An 11,000-nucleotide genomic window follows, 5' to 3' on the forward strand; every position below is an offset into this window, starting at 1 on the left:
GCGGCGCCGCGGCTCCTCCCGCCCCGCAGGGCTGTGCCGCCGCCGACGGGCCGCGCCGGGCTACCCGGGCTGGGGCGGCTCCGCGCGGGTCCGGTGGCGCCCGGGTCCTTCCGCCGGCCCCTTTCTCCGGGGTCTCACCACCTCCTGGAGGAAGGAGGGCCGGGCCACAGTTTCTAGACCCGACACGGCGCCGAGGCTTCTCGGTATCCACTCCCCACCCCCCATCCTCGGTTTGCTCACCTGAAATCCAAGTGGAGCTTATAAGGGCATCTATGCAACGGGCGCACGGGTGGGGTGGGGTGACCTGGAGCGCACTAGAGCGACCCTGGGGACAAGCCCTGAGAAAGTCAACTCTTGGGATTTCATTAGTTCTTCCCCAAACCCACGGGGAGAGGATGTGAGCCTGGGGGGTTCAGGGATGTGGAGGAAGGCCTGGCCCTGCTCTGGCCCTGCAGGGTGCTGGAAATGCAGAAATCCCACTCTCACCCCCAAAGGGAATCCAAACCTAGCTTTATGTCCCTGGGAGGCAAACTTCTGAGCCTAGGGAAACCGAGCTTTGGAGGTTAAGCGCTGATGGTTGATGAGTGAACCAACCAACGAATGAATGAATGGAAACACCAAAGGCCCAACAAACAATTGGAAGGTCTCTAGTGCAAGGGCTCCTGATCCCCAGTCAGCTAGAGGCATCCACCTCTGGGCAAAGTCCTCCTCTCCTTGGAAGAGACCTCAGAAGGGACCCAGGAGGTTCCTTCTGGCAGATTAGGAGATACTCTACCCTAGGACACTGCAGTATGGTCCCACTCAGTAAAGATACTTTTTTCTTTCTTTCTCTCTCTCTCTCTCTTTTTTTTTTTTTTTTTTTTTTTTTAGAAAAAGGAAAAAGAAGCTTTACTGCCTTGATAGCACAGGAGAAACACAGGGGACTCTGTCCCAAAGGCTGTGATCCTGCCCTCAGCAGGAACAGGGGGCTTTTAAAGAGTGATGCAAAGGCTACATTCCACATGTTCTCTGTCTGGAGTTGTAATTCACTTGCTCATTTGGGAGACAGTCATTTCTAAGATTTTCTGGTGCCATCCCCAATAAAGATACATTCTTATACATGGAGCCACTCATAGAGACCGTGCTGGGGTAAAATTACAGTCAAATGTTGCAGTGATTATTTCTAGGTCATGGGATTCTTTAAAACAAGCATGTGTGTGCGCCTGTGTGTGTGTGTGTGTGTGTGTGCATGTATAAAGCACTTATCATTTCTAGGTAATTTTTGTTTTCTTATTTCTATTTTTAAAATTTTTACAACGAATATGCAGTATTTGGTGTAATTCAAACAAAAGGAAGAACACATATGATTTTTAGAAGATGGGTACATCGCTGGGAATCTTGCAGGTACTCTCACTGTACAGAGACTTGCTCATTTGTACAGATGGGAAAAGTGAAACCCAGAGGGACCCAGCAGCAAGCTCAAGATCACAAGGCAAGTAAAGGGAAGCAAAGTGAGCAGAATCTAGGGCCTCTGTGGGACCCAGGGCTGGGACTTTCTGCAGCTGGGGACAGGACTTGGTGCCAAATCCACCGGATGTTTTGAATTCAGGAGGTTGCAGACAGATTCCAAACCCTCACAGCAGGAAATGCAAGCAAGAGCAGAGGCAAAAGTGGCAAGCTTGTGCTGACTGGTTCCATTTCAAAGCTCTCTGTCATTTCCCGCTCCCAAGAGCCCTCAAGTTAGGCAGTATCATTCCCATTTGCAAAATAAGACAAGTGGGGCTCTGAAAATTGAAGCACTGGGCTGCTGTGGGGCCACAGAAGTAGCACTGGAACCCAGCTCTAACTGCCTGTTTGCTAGAGTTCAACGATGTGCCGTGGATAGAAAAAAATTCTTTGCTAGTGGTACCTGGCTCAAATCCTCAGAATCATCATAAATCAGGAGGGGGAATTATTCTTGGGGGCTGCTGGCCTCTTTAAAAGAAAGGATTCACTCTGGCAAAACCTGCCCTCCACTATTTTAGTATCTGTTTCCTGTCCCCTTCTCCGAATCCCTAAAACTTGCACCTGGTCCAAGCTTCATCCAGGAGGCCTGTCTCTTTAACCAGTGGTGGCTGCCACCCAGATGCTACTCCCTGTACGTGCAACACGTGCTGTGGATAGTTAAAGGCACAGGACTCAGCTTTACAGAGAAGGTGCAGAGGCAGCCAGGCTGGAGGACAGCTCCCAGTGCCAGGAGGGCTTTGCTGGGTTTTAACCTCTTCTATTATTCATTTTCTTTGTTGGCCTAAGGAAGAGCCACAGCTCAGAGAGATAGACACACTCTGTGCTACCAGATGGGCTGCCACCTCCCATTGGCTTTTTTTTTTTGGTACCAGGGATTGAACTCGGGCACTCGATCACTGAGCCACATCCCCAGCCCTATTTTGTAGTTTATTTAGAGACAGGGTCTCACTGAGCTGCTTAGCACCTTGCAGTTGCTGAGGCTGGCTTTGAACTCGCAATCCTCCTGTCTCTCAGCCTCCCAAACTGCTGGGATTACAGGTGTGCGCCACCGTGCCCGGCTTCCCATTGGTATTTAACCCAAACAACAATGATAATAATAATTTCCAAACTGAAAATGATTTTTTTGTGTGTGTATGGTGCTGGGGGTTGAACCTATGGCCTTGTGCAAGGCAAGCACTCTACCAACTGAGCTGTGTCCCCAGCCCTCCCTTAAGTTGTTTTTTTTTTTTAAAGAAAGTATATGTCGGGGCTGGGGATGTGGCTCAAGCGGTAGCGCGCTCGCCTGGCATGCGTGCGGCCCGGGTTCGATCCTCAGCACCACATACAAACAAAGATGTTGTGTCTGCCGAGAACTAAAATAAATAAATAAATAAATATTTAAAAAAAAAAAAAAAAAGAAAGTATATGTCATATGCTACAATTTCTGTGTATGGAAAAAGTATGGATATACCGAGATACAAATAGAAGACTCTTCAAGGAATCTGGAAGAATAGCCAAGGAATGGGTAATAGTGGCTACACAGAAGAAAGAACAGATTAACTGGGGCCCCAGGAGGGAGAAAAGTACATGGTCACCCTTCACAATTTTGTGCTTGAATTTTGCATCATGGACAGGTGTTAGGTGTTTCCTAGTCAAAATAAGTTAACGGGTGTAGTAGCGTGTGCCTGTAATCCCAGCAGCTCCGGAGGCTGAGGCAGGAGGATCACGAGTTCAGCAACTCAGTGAGACCCTGTCTCTAAATAAAATCTACATATATTAAAAAAAAAAATGGCTTGGGATGTGGCTCAGTGGTTAAGCAACCGTGGGTTCAATCCCCAGTACCAAAAAAAAAAATTTTTTTTTGAACAATAACAGTCCATTTAAACCAGGCAGTGTGTTAAATGCTCCGTGGACTTATCCAGTTGAAGTCTCAGAGCAATCCTACTTTGCCTTATGTTCCCCATTTTATGGATGGAAACACAGAGGCCCAGGAAGGTTAGTCAACTTGTTATCAAGGGGCAGGGCAAAAATTCAAAACCCAAGCCTGATGCCCAGTCCTCCTTCTTGCTCCCCTGGCTTTCTGTGGCTCTGCCACTCACCCATAGCTGCAGCGCCATTCCTACTTGCCTTAGGGCATTGGAGAGTCTGGCAAAGGAGTTGAGAGACCAGAAGCGAGCTTTTCCTTTGACCCTGGGATTGTTTTTCAGGAATTGCTTCCACCGAAGCATTCACAGAAGTGAGCCAAGATATATACACGTCCGTTACACCAGTATGTGTAGCAAAAATACGTGAACAGGTTTACACACCCGAATACTTCCCATGTGTCTTGCACTATGCTTGCTTTTCCTGCTTGAGCTTGTTCATCCTCAGAGTCACTAGAGGCTAGAAGCACTGGTCGTCCCCATCACACTGGTCTGGGCTTTCACAAAGGGAGGAGGGTGAGCAGGTGGATTAATTGCTTTCTGTAACAGGACATCATGGATTCCCATGCATCCATGAGGATATTCTGTGAGATGTGTGAACTCCCAAAAAGATTTTGGAATTTCATTCCCTTTTGAGATGGGGTCTGACTGTGTTCCCTGGGCTGGCCTTGATTTCCTGGGCTCAAAGTGACCTCCTATCTTAGCCTCCCCAGTAGCTGGGACTACAGGAGCATACCACCACTCCCCCCCCCCTAATAATCTTTAATTTCTTCAAGGGTAAGCATATGTAGGATCACACAGACAGACAGCTTCCAGCCTGGCACTGGCTCTTTATCTGGACAAACATTTCTGTGTCTACTCACAGCCCACAGGAAGCCACCTCAAGCAAGCAACCGTTCCATTTCCAACTGTGAGAGCTCTGTCTGGCTTTGGAATGCCCACAAACCAAGTGGAAACAATCGCCCATTGTCCAGCTTGTGTTCATGCTGAACTTTCTGCTCAAGCTGCAATGTGAAATTTCTTTTTCTTTTTTTTTTTTTTTGCATTGATAATTCACAATTTAAAGGCATTTTTAGAAATACGAGATTTTAGTGTTGTGTCATTTAATGAGTTAAAACTCAAGGTTGACATCAAGAAAAACACTTGGTATTAGAGAATTGACAGTCTTGGGCCGGATTTGTGTCCCCATCTGGTATACAGACAGCTAGACAGGCCAGCAGAGTTGTCAACAAAATATTTCCCTGGAAGTCCTTTCCAATGGTTACTTTTCTTTCTTTTTTTGTACTTTTCCGTATGATTATCTATCTATCTATCTATTTATTTATTTATTGCAGTGAGGATCATCAATTTTCCAGGAACAATGTACTTTTTTAAATCTTGGGGCTGCTGAATCCATCAGTAACAAACGAGGCCCAACACGTGTACAACTTGGCCACCTCTGGGATTTTTTTTTAACACGTGAATTGGACGCCTCCAGGCCCGCGGTGACCACGCCTCCTCCTTCCCGCCCCACCCCTTTTCCATCTGTCGCAAAAGACTCGGCGGCGCTTTACGGCCGGCGTCGTTTGACGGCGGGAGGTAACCGAGGAGGAGGAGGAAGCGGCGGCGGTGGCTCCCCGGGCGGCTGCGGCGGGCGTCGGGGTGGGCGCCGCGGTCCGGGCCGGGGAGTGAGGCGGAGCCGGCCGGGCAGGTGGGCTGGGCGGCGGGCCCGGCGGCCGCCCCGCGCCGTCGCCTGCTCCTGGCGGCCCGATGTGGCTGCAGCAGCGGCTCAAGGGGCTGCCGGGACTGCTGTCGAGCAGCTGGGCCCGCCGCCTCCTCTGCCTGCTCGGCCTCCTGCTGCTGCTTCTGTGGTTCGCGGGCTCCGGGGCGCGGCGGGCGGCGGGCGGCCTGCGCCTGCCGCCCTGGGCCCGCGGCGAGCCGGGCGCCGCCGAGCCCTCTGCCTGCCTGGAGGCGGCCACCCGCGCCTGGCGCGGCCTGCGGGAGCGCGGCGAAGCCGTGCCGCTGGGCCCCGGAGTGCCGGCCCTGGTGGCCAACGGCTTCCTAGCCCTGGACGTGACCGCCAACCGGCTCTGGGTGACTCCTGGAGAGCGGGAGCCCGCCGTGGCCCCGGACTTCGTGCCCTTCGTGCAGCTGCGCCCGCTGAACGTGCTGGCCGAAGCTGGAGAGGCAGTGCTGCTGCTGCGCGAGGGGCTGCTGCGCCGGGTGCGCTGCCTGCAGCTCGGAAGCCCAGGCTCTGGCCCTGCAGCCGCCGGCCCCGGGCCCGCCTCGGCCTCCGGTCTTGCCGCGGGGTCCGGCCGTGACTGTGTGCTGCTGCAGGAGGACTTTCTGGCGCACCGGGGCCGACCCCACGTCTATCTGCAGCGCATTCAGCTCAACAATCCAACGGAGCGCGTGGCCGCGCTGCAGACTGTGGGGCCCACTGCGGGCCCGGTCCCGAAAGCCTTCACCAGCACCCTGGAGAAGGTCGGAGATCATCAGTTCCTCCTCTACTCGGGCCGATCCACTCCAGTGCCCTCTGGGCGGGTGCACCTGGTGGTGGTGGCTGCCAAAAAGCTAGTAAACCGGCTCCAGGTGGCTCCCAAGACGCAATTGGATGAGACGGTCCTCTGGGTGGTGTACGTCTCAGGCCCCATCAACCCCCAAGTGCTCAAAAGCAAAGCGGCTAAGGAGCTGAAGGCACTCCAGGACTTGGCCCGGAAGGAGATGCTGGAGCTCTTGGAGATGCCCGCGGTTGAGCTGCTTCAGGATCACCAGCGCCTCTGGGCGCAGCTGTTCAGCCCAGGTGAGACCTGGCAAGGTCTTGGTGCACAGACCACACTGTGCACCAGGGTGCCCACAGTCCACCCTGGATGTGTCTCTCTGAGATCTGCAGAGGTGACCCTGAAGGTTAAAATTTGGGCCTGGCATTTGATGGGGGATCTCAGTACTTATAATCTCTTAACAGTTGTGTGACCCTGGATTAATGGCCTCATCTACCTCAGAGGATGAGATTTCAGTTAAAAAATGAGTGTAAAGGTTGGGTATTGTTGTAAAGTGAGGCCTTATTGGAGTAGGTGGAATTTATAGGGTCAGTTCATAAAGGGTAAACCAGCAGAATCCCAGACCCTCTCCACAGCTCATCAGGGTCTGCCTAGAACAGGCCTGAGCTTGGCCTGGCTCCTGAGAGGCTGAGGTGTTCCTGGCACCGTGGCTGTATCTGTTTGCAAGGAGGTTGGAGTCTCTTCTTTCAGCAGACTGGAACATTCATGCCAAATGAAAGCTCTCTCCCCCATTCACTGTTAAGAAAATCCTGTTGGGATGAGAGAGGGATTTTGGTCTCCAGGGCTCCAGTTGTCTGAACTTGTATGTTCAATTGCTCAGAGAGAGTTTAGTTCATTGAACAAACATTTATTGAATGCTTCTGCCGGGGGCTGTTCTTTGCGTGGGGGAAACAGGTGAGCAGAACAGAGTTCCTGTTTTCATGGGACTTAAGTCTGGTTGGGTGGAAGACAGACATTAGAAAAGTGAAATTTAAATAAGACACCATCTTGAATAAAGACCACTGTGGAGAAGGATTAAAAATGTGATGGGTGGAAGTGTGGAGTGGGGGCTACAGCTTACCCTGTCGTCCCCGGAGCCTCTCTGAGGAGGGGACACAGCTGACCTCTGAGTGGTGAGACTCAGCCAGTCAGTCATGTGACAGGGAGGAGGGTGTTCAGACTGGAGACTGCCCTGTGGCAGGAGCAGGTTGGGTCTAGTAGTGTGGCTGGCAGGTGCTGACGAGGTCAGTGGCCTTGAAGCTGTTGGTAGAGGTGGTGCATTTTATTCTTAGAGGGATGGGAAGAGGGCAGATCTGATGACATTTGAAAAGGCCCTTGGCTGCTATGTGCAGAGTGTAGCCTGGGGGTGGGGCACCTGTGGATGAGGGAGAGCAGGTCCGAGGTTCTTTAGGAGCCTTGACAAGGGGCAGGGAGCTGGGACCAGGATTGTGATCATGGGGACAGAAGTGGGAGGCAGCAGGGACATGGATTGGCTGTGGGGAGTGAGACCTGGAGGATGACTCCTAAATTTGCATCTGCTTGGTGACAGCTTGGGGAAGGCTTGGTTTGGGGCCACCTTCCATGTCAGGTTCAAAATGCCTGTCAGATATCTGGGTAGAAACAACAGGAGAGTGGCTGAGTCTAGAATTTGTTCACATGTGGGAGGTAACTGTGTGATACCCATCATGTGTGTATGAAACCCAAGTCCATACAAATTTGGGAGACATCATTTAAAGCTACAGGACTAAGCCAGGTGTGGTGATATACATCTGTAATCCCAGGCTGAGGCAAGAGGATTGCAAGTTTCGGGCCAGCCAGGGCATTTTAGCAAATAAGAAAGAGCTGGGGATGTAGCGCAGTGGTGGAGCACTTGCCTAGCGGGCGCCAGGCCCTCCATCCCCAAAGTCACGCCCAGAAACTGAGCAAGTAAAGCTGCTGGCCTGGAGAGGGGTGGGAGAGGCGGCAGGACTGGCCAGGCTCTGATAACTGCCTCTCATGGAAGGGGTCCTGGGTCCTGGGGTTGGTGCCCCATGCTGCGAGGATGCGCAGTCCTCAGCTAAGGTGGGAGGCCCTATTGCCTTTGGACAGGACTTTAGGTTTCAAGCCCTGGTGCTCTGGTGGCCATGTTGGGCAGGCGGGTAGATTGCTCCTACACTCAAGGGGGACCAGATCTCTCGTCTTCATCACTGGGGCCCAGAGCTTCCCTCTGCTGCCCCTGACCTGTCGGCTCCTCTGTGCCCGGCCACACTCTCCTCCTTAACACACAGCCTTCCTGGTGTTACAGGGGTGGAAATGAAGAAGATCACCGACGCCCACACGCCATCAGGCCTGACCGTGAACCTGACACTCTACTACATGCTCTCCTGCTCGCCAGCCCCTCTGCTCAGCCCCTCCCTGAGCCACCGGGAGCGAGACCAGATGGAGGCCACACTCAACTACGAAGACCACTGCTTCAGCGGCCACGCCACCATGCACGCCGAGAACCTGTGGCCGGCCCGGCTGTCCTCGGTGCAGCAGATCCTGCAGCTCTCTGACCTGTGGAGGCTGACCCTCCAGAAGCGTGGCTGCAAGGGGCTGGTGAAGGTGGGCGCTCCAGGCATCCTGCAGGGCATGGTGCTCAGCTTCGGGGGGCTGCAGTTCACGGAGAACCACCTGCAGTTCCAGGCTGACCCCGACGTGCTGCACAACAGCTACGCGCTGCACGGCATCCGCTACAAGACCGACCACATCGACTTGGCCGTGCTGGCCGATGCCGAGGGCAAGCCCTACCTGCACGTGTCCGTGGAGTCCCGCGGGCAGCCCGTCAAGATCTACGCCTGCGAGGCGGGCTGCCTGGACGACCCCGTGGAGCTGACCTCGGCCCGCGGGGGCCACACCTTCTCGGTCATGGTGACGCAGCCCATCACGCCGCTGCTCTACATCTCCACCGACCTCACACACCTGCAGGACCTGCGGCACACGCTGCACCTCAAGGCCATCCTGGCCCACGACGAGCACATGGCCCAGCAGGACCCAGGGCTGCCCTTCCTCTTCTGGTTCAGCGTGGCCTCCCTCATCACCCTCTTCCACCTCTTCCTCTTCAAGCTCATCTACAACGAGTACTGCGGGCCAGGGGCCAAGCCCCTCTTCAGGAGCAAGGTAGGGCGCCGCCGGTCCTAGAGCCCAGGCCTCGCACACAGGAGGGGCTGGCCGCGGCAGGAGGGTGTCCTCCTCAGCTGGTGCCCACAGCCGTCACCACAGAGAGGAGATCGTGTGTCTTGAGAGGCCATCAGAGAGACTTCACGAGGAGGCCTGGGGGGAAGGCTGTGGAATCCCAGGGGGAGCAGATGAGTCCACGGCTTCTGTGGCAGCTGCTGCCCGCACCAGTCTAGGCACTAAAAACAGACCTTTAAGAAAACAACAGACCCCAGATTGACATGGAGCCCTCTGGACTGCTCTGAACCCTGTCCCCACTCCTGGGCCTGTCCATCACCTTAGAGGACAGTGCCTCTGCGTGGGCCTCTATCCACAGGGCCCTCTGGTCAGCACAGGACAGGGCACTCCCCTCCTGTCTCCTGAAACACCTTTGCCCCCAGAAAGCTGTGATTTTGACCCAGTGGGGACTGTCATCTGGGATAATCTTGTGTCTTGGGGTCAGGCAGCCTCCTCTGCCTTTGCCACCCTCCATGCTTCCCCGTCAGGGCCTGGGGAGAACAGCCAGAGGGACCCTGGTCTGCAGCAGCGGGGAAGAAAGTGTCCAGAGGAGCTGAGCTTCTCTCCTCTCCCCTCCTCCTCCTCCTCCCCTCCCCCCTCTGCCCCTCCTTTCCTCTCCCCTCCCCTGTCCCCCCCAGCCCCTCCCTCCTCCAGGGCTCTCTGCCCAGCCCAGACCCACCAGGTGAAGCAGGAGCTTTGTGGCTCCTTCCTGGTGCCCCCAAGGCTGGACTGCCCAGGAAGCAGTGCTCGACTGCAGGGGGGTGGGAGCAGGCTGGGTTCTCGTGCCTGAAGAAGAGAGAGATCAGAATGCCACCCCAGAGCCGCCTCTTCACCGCTTGGGGTAGAGCCACACTGGCACTGTGGGGTCCGCAGCTTCTGTCCAGCGGGCTGCCACTTAGCTGCTGACCAGTGGCTTCTCTGTACCTTGGCTCCCCAGACATGAGCCAAACTGCTTTCGTGGGGACCTGACCTGTGTCCCTCCCTAGTGCTCCAGCTGGGCTATGCCAGAGCAGAGGAACGCCAGGCAGCAGTCACAGGCCGCTGGGTCACAGGCCGCTGAGCCGTGGTGACTAGCCTGCTACTGGCCAGGAGCTGCCTGCAGGCAGGTCTGAGCCTGGGTGGGGTCACCAGGGCCACCTCCATGGCTGCCACCCTGGTGCTCTGTGGCAGCCCCGTGGTGGTGGGCAGTAATCCCTTGTTTTGTTGATTGAACAGGAAGACCCCAGTGTCTGAGGAACCGCGAGTCCTGCTTTCTGCCACCGTTGCACAAGACACCATCTGCTGCTACAGACAAGGGATCCTTTGGAAGCACCTACCCTTTGTGCCTTGTGGGGGACAGTGACGCAGAAGCGCTTGTAGATGCCAGCTTGCATTGGAAGGAACGAGTGTCCCGTGGGGAGGGAGGGGCCGGTGGACCTGTAAGCCTTCCACTCAATAAAGTGAACCTGTGCGGAGCGTACTTGAACTTGAACTCACTCCTTCCACACACCCTTTTCTGGCCCAGGAAATAGACCCTCTTTTGAAAAGACTCTTGTTTAGGAAAAATTGTGTTCTTTCCTAATTTAATGTGTTCTTTCTTGAATGAATTCTAATTTATTTTTGTTGAGATCTGCTGGGTGGCTTTGCCTCCGTGGGAGATGGTGAGTGGTGTCCCTTCCTTGGGAGGCCCCACAGTCCCGGGGCTGGGGCTGGGCCCCTGGCGGCTGCCCCACCCACTAGAGAGCACGGTGCCATCGTGTCCTCCGGTTTGCACACCGTCTCCCTATCATGAGCCTGTGGGGACCTGTGGTTTTGTACTTTGGGGCTTTGGGGGAGGTGTTGTACTTTCTAGCAGTTGATGATTGTTTGGTTTTGAAATACCAAAGCTTTTTTGTTGTTTTTAAATAAATCTCTTTGAAACCTC

General features: G+C 54.5%; 1 protein-coding gene across 1 annotated transcript; it reads left to right on the forward strand.

Moving 5' to 3' along the window:
• Nucleotides 1–5,047: 5,047 nt before the first annotated feature.
• On the forward strand, nt 5,048–11,000 carry Kiaa2013 (KIAA2013 ortholog). The gene is made up of 3 exons (XM_046424904.2): nt 5,048–6,168; nt 8,190–9,043; nt 10,313–11,000. Exons 1-3 carry the CDS (start codon nt 5,136–5,138, stop codon nt 10,328–10,330), a joined length of 1,905 nt encoding a protein of 634 aa, XP_046280860.1. The 5' UTR covers nt 5,048–5,135; the 3' UTR covers nt 10,331–11,000.

Source organism: Marmota monax, unplaced genomic scaffold (assembly GCF_021218885.2).
Source record: "Marmota monax isolate L192 unplaced genomic scaffold, Marmota_monax_Labrador192_F-V1.1 WCK01_AAM20220418_F8-fsc00080, whole genome shotgun sequence".
Lineage (NCBI taxonomy): Eukaryota > Metazoa > Chordata > Mammalia > Rodentia > Sciuridae > Marmota > Marmota monax.

Excerpts from the sequence above, each read along its gene's own strand:
- Kiaa2013 (XM_046424904.2), top strand. The coding sequence starts at position 5,136 with ATGTGGCTGCAGCAGCGGCTCAAGGGGCTGCCGGGACTGCTGTCGAGC. Across the intron at positions 6,169-8,189 it reads GGCGCAGCTGTTCAGCCCAG|GGGTGGAAATGAAGAAGATC; the intron begins GTGAGACCTGGC and ends CTGGTGTTACAG.